This window comes from Solanum verrucosum, unplaced genomic scaffold (genome assembly GCF_900185275.1).
Source record: "Solanum verrucosum unplaced genomic scaffold, falcon-dt-bn FXZP01000306.1, whole genome shotgun sequence".
Classification (NCBI taxonomy): domain Eukaryota; kingdom Viridiplantae; phylum Streptophyta; class Magnoliopsida; order Solanales; family Solanaceae; genus Solanum; species Solanum verrucosum.
Genome location: NW_026020398.1, coordinates 1,020,096 through 1,033,670, shown reverse-complemented (window position 1 = coordinate 1,033,670; position 13,575 = coordinate 1,020,096). Strand labels below are relative to the sequence as shown.

Genomic DNA, 13,575 nt, shown 5'->3' with positions numbered 1-13,575 from the left:
TCCACAAAGAGTAAGGTTCCTTCAGACGAACCAGCTCAAGTATCCTGAGACTCAAAATACATATTATAGACACAATTTTAGGGTTGTTCAGAACATAAAAGAATGAACTATACTGGAAATAATTCTTGTTCAAAATAACAAAGATGACAACACTTTATTCTACTTTAGAATAGACAAGGCCCTCTTAAACAAAGCTCATGCCCAAAGTCAGTTTCTCCTATATTCCAAAATTCTTCTGTACGCCCAACCTAACTCTCATGATCATAGCAGCAAAATTAGCACCCTGAACTGATTACACCTTGCAATGTATACTTCCTTTCATCAATATTACAGCTAAAGTGAAAGAATAAGATCATTCTGCAGTGAAAAATACAAAGTTACTCCCTACGTCCCAATTTATATGGTGGTGTTTGACTGGGAACAGATTTTAAGAAAGAAAGACTTTCGAAACTTGTGGTGTAAAACAAGGCATAGCTGTTTGTGTATCTATAAAATATTTCATTAAGCGTAAAATACCAAGTTTAAAGTTAAACTGTTTCAAAATAAAGTATTACATTCTTTTTGGGAAGGACAAAAGAAAAAGTATGTCACATAAATTGGAACAAAGGGAGTAGCTATTAGTAGCAAGAAAATACCAAACAGTCCAGAACAAAATATGTTGCCAGCTATTAGCAGCAAGGAGAAAACACCCAAACCAGATACTATCTCAGAACTTCAGCTTCGATATATGATTCCTTTGTTTCCTACTACTGTCACCTCAACTATTTCATTGGGTACATGCTTGATGCTACCTCTCACTAACACAATCATCTTGCCAAACCTTTGCCCTATAAAAATTTTACCTAAAGAAGAATATCTAGAGAATGGATTCAAAAAACAAAACCTAGGACCAGGGATCATTGGTGCATTTGACTACCACAATTTCCTAATCACTGGTGCGCTCTATTCTTTTTTTTTTTTGGATGAAGTAAGATGTTTCATTAAAAAGTATCAAGGAGATGCAAAGATACAAGGAGCATAGTTACAAGTAACAGAAGGACAAAAAGGAATATTTAGCTCAGTTCAGCTCCTATACAAAGTGTTAATCTAGAACTAGGGTGCGAACAAAGTCTAGAAAATGTCCAGCACTAAGGACTGGGGTCAACTTTGACGAGAAAAAAAGGTTAAGCAAGCATTTAGCTTTAAGAGAGTGATTTGGAGTTGAGATGGCATCAAAACATCTCTTGTTCCTTTCTATCCACAAACACCAAAAGATAGTAGCAGGAATCATCAACCAGATTTTTTTATATGACAAGGGAAATCCGCAGCCGCTACCCTTTGGGTGTGCACAGGGTAAAATCCCCGCTCCTATGCAATAGCTCGCAAACCACACATGAGAGGTAAAATCATCAACCAGATTTTCTTGATGGCCTTATCAGCTTTCCATAAACTCCAACTCAAATGTGCCTGTCTCATGTTCTTTGGCATAACCCAACTCAGGCCAAAGAGGATGCAAAATATGTTCCAAACACCAGTAGCTACTGGACAGTGCAAAAAACAAGTGATCAACAGATTCCGTCACTGGTGCTCTATTCTTACTCTTTCTATACGCACAGCATCCCATTTAAAACACTGCTCAAGAAGAGAAACTATGTCCAGTACCATTGAGTTTGAAGTCATGAGACCAAGTAATACAACAAAAATAACTGCTCTAGCAAAAGATTATCGTTTCTTGAAAATAGATCAGAAAAGAAAATGACAAAGTGACTCACAAGATCCACAAGCACTACAACAACAACAACAACATACCCAATGAAATCCCACTAGGTGGGGTCTAGGGAGGGTAGAGTGTACGCAGACCTTGCCACTACCTCGTGGAGGTAGAGAGGCAAGATCCACAAGCACTACAGAAACAAAATTTAACAACGCTTAAGAAAATGCATAGAATGTAACTCTTACATGTTATTAGTCACACGGTTGTCTTCATCTGAGTAATAGGAACTTCCGTTGTTTTTGCATGCGTTGATCCTTATGTGAAAAGGGACAAACTAGACTCTTAACGTAGATTTCTGCCTCAATATATGGAGCAAAGTTAGTAACATCTAGACATCTGAATGAATTATCCTTTGGATTATATTTCGCCATACGTGATCCAATTTCAAGTAAAATATCACCTTCATTTGTCACTAACAAGGGTGGTTCACGTATATGTAGCATACCATCATTATCAGCACGGATAGTAAGCATCTTTGTCCAAGATGCTTTTGCTTCATAGTCCTTCATAATCCAAACATCTGCATGAAAATTCTTGTAATTACACAACACAGAAAGATCACTTCCAAGCACTCCTAGTACGAAATAACCATATTCCTTAAAACTGAAAGGCTTTTCTATCTCTGTCCATTTCTCATTACCCAAGTCAATAGAACTGATATTCCCTCTGTTTTGAAGCCAATAAAGTTTTCTATTCACAAGCTTGCCCGGAACATGTAAAAATTCCCAAGCAGAGTCGTTAATACGTCTCCAAGAATTACTCCTTAGACTATATATATGGACCTCAAAACGACACAGCTGTGTACTTTTGTAAGCAGGGAAAATGCCCACTACCTTGTAATCATCTTGGAGCTCATTATAACCAAAACCAAAGTTGCACTTACCACGATGTTCCTGCAAACAGCAGTGACCACGGGGTCGATGAAGTCTATAATTAGGCAGTCTATTATACTTTCTAGTTGATGGATTCCATAGAAACAATTCTTGTACTCCGTTAAATAGACTATTGGCAAGGCAAATCAATCCATTGACAGAACCCACAATCCGAGGATAGCGATGGTCTTTGGGATATTTACCTGGATAATCCAAGTCAATTGCCTCCTTTACAGGATGGTGAAGTAAAGAGCTAAGAGAACAGACTGTGACAACATGGATAGCACTACTAGCAACCTTAAACATAACTCCATAGTGGGTGTAGTCCTTGTTACTAGCGGATAATAAGAGATGGTTCTTCACAAATTCAGGGCTAGAGATTAAGGAAAGCCAAGATTTTGACACAGACCTGAATTGTAAGAGGGATTTCACCGGAAGCCTAAACAAGATTTCAGTTACAAGCTCTACAGGAAGGTTAGGCATTGGCAAGACTGAATCTTTGCTTGAAACAAATGAACATTGAGCAGGGTTTCCGGGATTGCTCCGTTTTGGGTATCGAGAGACAACTTCATCTCCATGGGACAAGATCTCAGTGACAAACTCTACAAGAAGATTAGGCATTGGCAAGACTGAATCTTTGCTTGAAACGGATGGAAAGTGAGCAGGGTTTTCGGGATTGCTCCGTTTTGGGTGTCGAGAGACGACTTCATCTCCTTGGGACAAGATTTCAGTGACAAGCTCTACAAGAGGATTAGCCATTGGCAAGACTGGATCTTTGCTTGAAACGGATGGAAATTGAGCAGGGTTTCTGGGATTGCTCCGTTTTGGGTGTCGAGAGGCGGCTTCATCCCCTAGGGATTCCATTTGGGTTGTAGAAAGGGGAAATCTTTGGGAGTTCTCAATATAGAGATTACTATGTGAAGCCCTAAATTTTCTATCTATTTTTTTTTCTCTTACAACAACTTTTTTGGCCATTTACACTTTTTGAGCTAGTTTTAATTTTTATCTTTCAATCTAAATCATATTTTTTTTTTGAGAATGAAATCTAAATCATATTTTTGCGGTGTATAATTTTATATTATAATATCTTATTAGTTATGTCCCGTGTTTTTTAATAACTTATGTCTTACTAGGTATAAATTTGATTTCAAAGTATGAAAAGTAAAAATAAATTCTTTTGAAGAACAAATCGTGCAATTAAATGCAGTGTTTTCTGGAAGGGGGCAACATTCATTGTTTTTACTAGGGTAAATACATCAAATCCTCCTTGAACTTGGCAACAAAACCTTACTTTAGCACTTTAACTACACGGGCGTTTATTTACCCCTCTAATCTTAAAGGTGTGTGAACAACAGTAACTATGATGAAGGTGGTTTAAATGTTATAGGGTGATATTAATTTCACTTTGAATAAGAATAGGCGGTATTTAAATGCCCGTATAGTTAAAGGGCTAAAGTAAGTTATACTACCAAGTCAAGGGGATTTGATGTATTTACCCTAGTAAAAACAATGAATGTTTCCCACTTATAGAAAACATTACATTTAATTGCACGATTTGTTCTTCAAAAGAATTGATTTTTACTTTTCATACTTTGAAATCAAATTTATACCTAGTAAGACATAAGTTATTAAAAACACGGGACATAACTAATAAGATATTATAATGCAAAAATATAAAATTATACATCGCAAAAATAGATTGAAAGATAAAAATTACAACCAGCTCAAAAAGTGTAAAGGACCTAAAAAGTTGTTGTAAGAAAAAAAAAGATAGAAAATTTAGGCCTTCACATAGTAATCTCCATACTGAGAACTCCCAAAGATTTTCCCTTTCTGCAACCCAAATGAAGTCCCAAGAGGGTAAAGCGGTCTCTCGACACCCAAAACAGAGCAATCCCAGAAACCCTGTTCAATTTCGATGTGTTTCAAGCAATGATCTAGTCTTGCCAATGCCTAATCTTCCAGTAGTTCTACTACTTGCCACTGAAATCTTGTCCTAGGAGATGAAGCCGTCTATCGACACCCAAAAATGGAGCAATCCCGAAAACCCTGCTCAATTTCCATCCGTTTCAAGCAAAGATTCATGGCACTCCCAAAGATTTCCCTTTATGCAACCCAAATGGAATCCTAAAGATTTCCCCTTTTGAAACTTGTGGTCTAAAGCAATCCATGGATATCTGTGTGGCTATAAATCATCTTATTAAGGTAAGAAGTCTAAAGTTAGATTATTTCAAAATAAATAAGTATTATATTCTTTTTGGGACACGACAAAAAAGAAAGCATGCCACATAAATTAGGATGGAGGGAGTAGCTGTTAGCAGCAAGAGAACACCAAATAGTCTAGAAGAAAATAAGTTATCAGTTATATTGAGCAAGGAGAAAACACCAAAACTAGATACTATCTCAGAGCTTAAAATTTGTTAAATATTCCTTTGTTTCCTCCTATTGAAACCCTTTTTTGGGATAATGGCAGTGCCCTAGTCAGCTTTGCACCTCGGCTATTCCACTTGGTATTTGCTATCTCCCACTAATACAAGTACTAGTTAACTCATCCGGTCAAACCTTTGCCCTATTAAGGTTTTACCTAAAGAAGAATAGTGAGAGAATGGATCCAAAAAACAAAACTTAGAACCTCTGTTGTTCTATTCTTACTCTATCTATAGGCACAACATCCGTCTTACAACACTGCTCAAAATAAGTTCATGAGACCAAGTAATACAGCAAAAATAACTGCTTTAGCAAAAGATTATCGTTTTCTGAAAATAGATCATAAAAGGAAAATGACTCATAAGATCACAAGAATTATGGAAACAAAATTTAACAACACTTCAGAAAATACATAGAATGTAACTCTTACAGGGTATTAGCCACATGGGTGTCTTCATCTGAGTTATTTGAACCTCCGTTGCTATTGCAGGTGTAGTCCTTTCTAAAAAAAGGGATAAACTAGGCTCTTAACGTAGATTTCTGCCTCAACATATGGAGCAAAGTTAGTAACATCTAGATATTTGATTGAGTCATCCTTTGGATTATATTTCCCCAAACGTGATCCAATTTCAAGCAAAATGTCACCATTTGACAAAAAAATGGGCAAACCATACAAACATGGTATAAATTCATTATGAGACTTGATAGTAAACAACTTTGTCCTAGATTCTTTAACTCCATACTCCGTCATAACCCAGATATCTGCACCCCGCGTGTAATTACAGAACACAGAAAGATCACTTCCAAGCACTCCTAGTACGAAATGACCATAATCATTAAAATTAAAATTGCAGGGCTTTTCTATCTCTGCCCATTTCTCATCACAGAAATCAATAGAACAAATGTTCATGCCCGTTTCAATCCAATGAAGTTTCCCTTACACAAGCTTACCCGGAAAATGGAAAAAAAATCTATCTTTAAAGTCGCTAATTCGCCTCCAAGAAACTCCTTAGACTATATATCTGGACCTCAACACGACACAGACGCATATTTTTGTGAACAGGGAAAACTCCCACTACCTTGTAATCATCTTGAAGCTCTTCAATGCAAAACCAAATCTGCTATGCCCAGGTTCCTCCGCTTGATATCCACCACATCGATTAAGTCTATAACTAGGCAACTTGCTATGCTTTCTAATTGACGGATTCCATATAAACAAGTCATGTAATTTGTTACATAGACTAATAGTAAAACAAATCAATCCTTAACCGAACCCACAAGCCAAGGATAGTCTTTGGGATTTTTACCTGGATAATCCAAGTCAATTACCTCCTTTACAGAATGGTGAAGTAAAGCACTAAGAGAACAGTCTGTAACACCTATGCCAGCATAACTAACAACCTTAAACATAACTCCAAGATGGGTGTAGTCCTTGTTACTAGCACATAATAAGAATGGGTCTTCACAAATCACAAATTTAGGGCTAGAGATAAAGGAAAGCCAAGATTTTGACACAGACCTGAATTGTTAGAGGGATTTCACTGGAAGCCTTAACAAGATTTCAGTGATGAGTTCTGCAGGAAGCTTAGGCATTGACAAGACTGAATCTTTGCTTGAAATGGACTGAATTTCCATGGGTTTGCTCCGTTTTGGGAGGGCTTCGTCTTCTTTGGATTCCATTTGGGTTTTTGCAGAAATGGGAAATCTTTGAGGTTTTGATAGGGAGATTACTATATGAAAAGCCCTAAAGTTTGCCTATTTTTTCCCCCTTACAATAGAGCTGGTTTTATTTTTTATATTTTAATACTATATAAATGATATTTTCGCGGGTTATTTTATATTTTTAGATCGTATTATCTTATTAGTTATGTTTCGTTAACTTTAACAACTTATGTCTTATAAGGTATAAATTTAACTTCAAAATATAATGCAGAAATTAAAGCACCACAGTACGTGTTCAGGGGAGCAGAACATGATAGCTGATGTTCTAATTAAAGGAAGGAACTAGGCGAGGAGATATGGGTGCCCTTATTATTTTTGAAGTTCTCTCGTAAGTTTTATAAGCAGACATTGCGAAAACTTGTTTTGTTAGAAGCATACTATGTTGTAATAATGATATTAATGGTCGTACCATAATCCATCTTTTATCCATGGAGAACGTCCTTATGAATTCTATAATGAATACTCAACTTAATTTTATTTAAAAAATTCAAAATATAAAAAATAAAGATTAATTTATTTGAAGGACAATTTATGCAATTAAATACAATGTTCGGAAAATTTCATTATTTTTACTTGGATTTTGGATTTTCAATCCAAAATATATAAATTAGGTTTTAGTTTGGCTTTTGTTTATTTATCACAAAATTATTTCATTTAAAAGGAGCCAAAATAGAGTTTGAACCCTCATCTTCTGATTATAATTTTATATACGTTTCAATATACGATATGAAATAATAATTTTAAATTAAAGTTTAAATAACTAATTTGAGATCATAATTTTAAATTCTCTCCAAACATCATTTCAATTTTTAACATATAGAACTTATCCCATAAATTTATATATCTAATATTATATTGACTTTAGAATTTAATAAATTATGCATATTTAAATATTTGTAATTTCTTCATTGTAAAGTTTATCAGCACATTTATTGAGTGGCAAGGAGCAAAGTAGTCATCTTTGTCCAAGTTTGCAATGGTCCTTCCACAGTGTCTGGTGCTATAGCTTGCCTACTGCCACCACTCCTCACACACTGCCACCAAAATACCCAAATGACAACTCTCTCCTACACCTTCCCTAGAACCACCATTACCACCAGCAGCAGTAGGAGGTTCTTGATTACAAGCAATGGGTCTTCTTGCCGGCGGCGCCCCAATATTTCCACTGAAGACCAACCCTGCTCCTCTTCAGGTCATCCCCCAATAACCCCTTTCTCTGTGTGTGTGAAGATTGATAATGCTTAGTTGCTATTATGGGTTGTTACAAAATCTTGAAATTAGGGTGATGACTAAAGAAGTGAAAAGATCAAGACTTTGTAAAGATATTGCACTTGGCTGTGAGGTGGGGTGTTAAAAATGAAAAAAAAAGTCTCATATTGGTGGTTAAGGCTTGAACACCTCCTACCTTTGAGGTAGTTTAGTTAGGCCCAAAACTTAATTTTACATGGTATGAGAACCAGATTCATCCCCGTTTGAGCTTTCGGTTCTCGCTCAAACGGGGATGAACTTGGTTCTGATACCATGTAAACCTAAGTGCGAAGGAGGGTGTTGGAGTGAGTTAAAGTGTCACATTGGTTGGGAAATGGACGGGTGGTTTTACGATTGAGTTAGGTCCGGATGACATATCTTTACGGACTTGATAACTTAATGGTCGATTCAAGCTTGTTAAATGTAAATATTAAGTTATGTAGGGAGTGGAAGTATACATTTTACTAAATTATGTTTTAAAGTTGTGTTTTTGTGTGTGTACAGATTCAGCTTCAACTCACATTTGTTCCCAATTTTCAGCTTTATGGTTCAATATCATGGTGTGCGTGTGTGTGTGAAGATGTATAACGCTTAGTTGCTATTACGTGTTGTTATAAAATCTTGATATTAGGGGGATGGTTAAAGAACTGAAAAGATCAAGACTTAATAACTTAATGGGCTATTCAATCTTGTTAAATGTGAATATCAAGTTGGGTAGGGAGTGAAAGTATAGACTTCACTTTATTATGTTTTTAAGTTTATGTTTTTAGTGTGTGGAGAGGATTCAGCTTCAACTCACAAATTCTTCCCAATTTTCAACTTTATAGTTCAATATCATGGTGTTCGTGTGTGTGATGATGTATGCTTAGTTGCTATTATGTGTTGTTACAAAATCAGGGTGATGGTTAAAGAACTGAAAAGTTCAAGACTTGATATCGTAATGAGCGATTCAAGCTTGTTATATGTAAATATTAATTTGAGTACGGACTCAAGGGAGTGAAAGTGTATACTTTACTTAATTATGTTTTGAAGTTGATTTTTGGGTGTGTAGAGATTCAGCTCCAACTCGCATTTGTTCCCAATTTTTATTGCTTCACATGGTATGAGAACCAGACTTGCCCTGATATTGGTCTATAAAGCTGAAAATGTTTGTGCTAACTGTTATGCTCTGTCATGTTAAACAGTGCATTGACAATGTTTCTAGCCATTGTTGACAATGGTAAAAACTGACTTCTGGTTCTCGAGTTTCATGGGTTGCTTACAATAGGCACCCTTTCAGGTCTCCCTGTAACATAATCTTATCAGTTCTCTTTGGAAAATGACTTATTTGTAAATGTTTCTATCTTTTACATGTGGAAGCGCACACTTGCAGCACCAAAATGATAGGGTTATCCTGTTCCCGTTAATTAAATTTTAAGAGTTGATGTCTTAACATTCAATGTTATCATTATGATGCCTTTGTTCTTTCGGTCGTGTACCATGAAATCTGAATTAAAATGGCAAAATGCAGCCTGTTATCAAGGGGCAGTGCAGTCTTATGGTCTGCAGAAGCAACGAGTACAATTAAATAGCATATCAAAGGCTATGAGAACGAGTAGACTTGGATCAGTTGGAAGACAAAAGAAAGGAGCAATTAGATGTAACATTGAACTTCAGGACTTCATAGGTGGAGATCTCATTAAACCTGATTTGGGTCAATGGTTATCAGATGTGGAAGAACACAAAGCCATAGCAATTTACTCTCCTCATGAAGGGGGTTATGAAGGACGCTACCTTACACGTCTTAAGTACCAGGGATATCATTTCTTGGACCTTTCTGCTCGTGGCCTCGGTGACCCTGAAACCACTCTTACCAAATTCCACCCTGTCTGCCCTGTAAGTTATAGCAATTCACACACAATATGCTTATTCTCAACCACAAACTTGCAGTGTCCAATAGACTCTCACTTGCAATTGCGTTGTTGCAGGCTCATGTTGGAAAGCAACCAATTGCTAGATGGTATTTTCCTCCAGAAGTTGATTATAGGCTTTCTTTACTTCCTCCTGATGCCAAAGGATTAGTGGTTTGGATAATAGAAGCCAAGGTTAATTCAACCCTTTCAAATGCATACAGTATAATTAGTATGTCAGCAGTATTTTACTGGATCTATTATTAACTGTTTGACATAAACTGTTCAGGTCTTATCAAAGGCAGAGCTGCAGTTTCTTGCTTTACTTCCGACACTTCGTCCTAATGTTAGGGTCATTGCAGAGTGTGGTAACTGGTAAGATTTCCCTTTTCATCTTCGTTTCTCTTGTTTATCAATCAACTCTCTTGTAAATAAGGAAACTTTGAGATCTTGCCATTATGGTTAAAACAACATTGTATGCAAAAGCTACCTGGATTTACTTCAGTTTAGCCTTCTGTGGTCAATGCTACATACCTTATTATGATTCTTAGCTTGTAGATGCAAGAGTCAGGACAAGTATTTTAATATAGATAGCATCTTTTGGTTTTCTTTTTCTTCATCTTTTGAGAATTGCCGAGGGTCTATCGAAAACAACCTCTCTGCCTCTAAGGTTGGGGTAAGGTATACATACACTCTACCCTCCTCAGACCCCACTTTGTGGGACTAGACTAAGTATGTTGTGTTGTTGTTCATCTTTTTGAGAATTGAACCCCCTTATTTTTGTATTTAAGAGGTTTGGATATATGTTATGACTATTCTATTTACATCCCCTTGAGTTGCGGCCCTTCCCTGCACCTTGCATGGATGCAAGATCCTTCGTGCACCAGGCTGCCATATCCTTTCTTTTTACATGACTATTCTATTCATGGCATGTACAGGAGAAAGTTCGTGTGGAAGCCACTCAAGGAAATTGCAGGTTTATCTCAGTCATAGGGAAAAAATATAAGTTCACAATATTGGAACTTAACACTGTAAAATAGTCATTTACTTAAGAGCTACTTGGTTCTTGTGAATTATTTGTATGCTTCAATGTTGTACAATGTACATCAATGTATATGAATTTAGCAAAATTATGTCATCTACTTTGATTATACACATCGACTTCAATTAAAACATGTTTGACATTTTACGACTTATTAACTATTGAAAAACCTATATGCATTTCGATCTATTATTTAACACTAAATAATCTGTCTCCTAAGACCATTTTTAGGGGTTCTTCAACATTATTGATTCTTTAAAACTCTTAAAATATAATTGGCTCGAAGAAATTACTTTTAAGATAAAATATATCGCGCAAATCACACCCTTTTCCAACATGATTCATATGAAAACAAGAGATCTTTATTGAATCATATGAAATTGAAAAACATAATAAAATCAGTTTTGGTGAGTCTTGTAAATGTTTCTTGTTCCATAATTAGCTGGTGGAGCTTGTGGACAGACACATTGATGGTTTGTGTCACATATAGGATGTGCATCTATGCATCTCATAATCTTAGCACACTCGGCATCGCTAGTACATCCTCCTTGCGCATGACTTCCTTGTCCTACCAACATGGACGACATTGTTGAACAAGTCAGTGACGTATACAAGATTTTTCATAAATATCAAAATTTGAAAAAGTGAACAAACAAATGAATTATCATAATTTCCTTGTCCTACCAACATCGACGATATTGTTGAACAAGTCAGTGACGTACATAAAAATTTTCATAAACAACATCAACATTTGAAAAAGTAAACAAACGAAAGAATTATCATAATTTCCTTGTCCTACCAACATCGACAACATTGTTGAACAAGTAAGTTAAGTTACGTATAAAAGATTTTTCATAAACAACATTTACATTTAAAAAGTGAACAAACGAATGAATTATCATATATATCTAGTCTAGAGTATAAGATGCAATAGATAATAAAATTGCTTACCAAACAACATAAGCAAAAAGGAGATCAAGAAAACCTTAAGGAATGTTTCCTTCTCCATTTTCTCTTCCAAGTTTGGTGGTAACACAAGAGTAATTAACTATATATGTGATTGGTATTATTGATTTTAATTGTCAGTCTTAACAATGTATTTATAGGTAAACAAATACATCTGGTTGAGGGAGAAATAGTAAAATATTAAATAAGATAAAATTTGAATCTGACAGAATCAAATATTATTTATGTATTCTCCATAAATAGTGTAGCTAATTAAGGAAATTATATTAAAGATTAATTAAGGTTACACAATCTTTTCTTGCAGGACTACTTAGGAAAGTGAGTAACTTAATTTCCTTTTGATGTTTGACAAGTATTTTAAAATCAATGCAAATAAACTCGAAAAAAACTTAAAATAGTCTCTTATCTTTGGGTTAATACTCAAGTCATCATTGAGTTTTTAATGGAGCAGTAATAGTCTCACATGTTTGTAATATTGGTGCAATTTTGATCCTCCTATAAACTTTGTCCACAATTTTATGTAGAGCCATCAAAATGGGCTTAGCCCATGGGGCCAGTCCAACCCAACCCAACCCGTTAGGGTTATGATAGGATTTTTCAAGCCCATTTAAAACTAAACTAGGGCTTATAAGCCCAGCCTATATAAGCCTTTGGCCCTTGAGGCTTGATCAGGGTCGGCCCATGGGCCAAAACTATTTATTTAAGGGTAACTTACATAAATTTCTCTAGTGTATGAGCTAATTATTTAAAGGCACGCTATGTTGTAATATTACGAATCTTATAAGATTTTGGTATGTCCAGATACATGTATCTCAGGATACATGGACTCGAAATTAGGTTAATTTGCTCTAGATACACTTTATCTCTGTGAATTCATATGTATCTAGGGATACATAGACAAATCCCGTGCCCTCGCTTCCCTTCCATCTCACTTGCCACTCTCTTATCACATTCGCGTATCTAGGATGCATCACACTATTACATATATCTAGTATCCTAGATACTTGCTAATCACACTATTTTGTTAGTGTTATTGAAACAATACTATTATTTGCCATATTTAATTTGAAATCTTCTTGATGTTATAGAATTTTATGTTTGAAAGGAAAAAAAAAGGCTAGCCCGCCTCAGCCCGCGGTCCTTCTAGGGTTGGGTTGGACTGGGATTTTTTGGAAGGGCCGACCCGCCCTAGCCCATCAAATTCCCTAGCCCACAAGGCTTGGGCCGGGTGGGGCTAGGATGACCCTTTTTGACAACTCTAGTTTTATGTATGAAATGTTCAATTGTCTTTTTATATATTTATAAAAATAATAAATCCATGTGATAGCATGTGATAAAAAGAGCACCTTGTTCTGTTCGGTAGAAATACTATTGCGGCTAAACTAAGAACACTTTGACATATGATGTTGCAAGAAAATAAAAAATTGTACTATTACAAAAACCACGTGATGAACCTCTCAATTTAAGCTGCAATAATATTTCTACTAAACAAAATAAGGTGTTCATCTTTTCACCTTCTCTCACATGGAGTTATTATTTTTACTAAATATATGAAAAGACGGTTGATCATTCCATATATAAATTGTGGATAAAATCAATGTTGAAAAATAGGCAAAAGTTTGCGGGAGGTCCAAAAGTGAACTAATATTACAAACA

General features: G+C 35.7%; 2 protein-coding genes across 2 annotated transcripts; one reads left to right on the top strand and one right to left on the bottom strand.

Moving 5' to 3' along the window:
* Positions 1-1,873: 1,873 nt before the first annotated feature.
* LOC125839474 (F-box/kelch-repeat protein At3g23880-like) lies at positions 1,874-6,809 on the bottom strand. Its single transcript, XM_049518449.1, has 2 exons — positions 6,602-6,809; positions 1,874-3,064 (listed from the first exon to the last, which is right to left on the bottom strand). Exons 1-2 carry the CDS (start codon positions 6,730-6,732, stop codon positions 1,963-1,965), a joined length of 1,233 nt encoding a protein of 410 aa, XP_049374406.1. The 5' UTR covers positions 6,733-6,809; the 3' UTR covers positions 1,874-1,962.
* Positions 6,810-7,735: 926 nt separating this feature from the next.
* LOC125839484 (NAD(P)H-quinone oxidoreductase subunit N, chloroplastic) lies at positions 7,736-11,062 on the top strand. Its single transcript, XM_049518458.1, has 5 exons — positions 7,736-7,966; positions 9,533-9,897; positions 9,990-10,106; positions 10,201-10,286; positions 10,850-11,062. The coding sequence occupies exons 1-5, from the start codon at positions 7,828-7,830 to the stop codon at positions 10,902-10,904; spliced, it is 762 nt and encodes a 253-aa protein (XP_049374415.1). The 5' UTR covers positions 7,736-7,827; the 3' UTR covers positions 10,905-11,062.
* Positions 11,063-13,575: the final 2,513 nt, after the last annotated feature.

Coding starts and splice junctions, on each gene's coding strand:
- LOC125839474 (XM_049518449.1), bottom strand. CDS start 6,732: ATGGAATCCAAAGAAGACGAAGCCCTCCCAAAACGGAGCAAACCCATG. Junction 3,065..6,601: donor ATCACTGAAATCTTGTTAAG/GCTTCCAGTGAA, acceptor AATCTTGTTTAG/GCTTCCGGTGAAATCCCTCT.
- LOC125839484 (XM_049518458.1), top strand. CDS start 7,828: ATGACAACTCTCTCCTACACCTTCCCTAGAACCACCATTACCACCAGC. Junction 9,898..9,989: donor AATTCCACCCTGTCTGCCCT/GTAAGTTATAGC, acceptor GCGTTGTTGCAG/GCTCATGTTGGAAAGCAACC. Junction 10,287..10,849: donor ATTGCAGAGTGTGGTAACTG/GTAAGATTTCCC, acceptor TGGCATGTACAG/GAGAAAGTTCGTGTGGAAGC.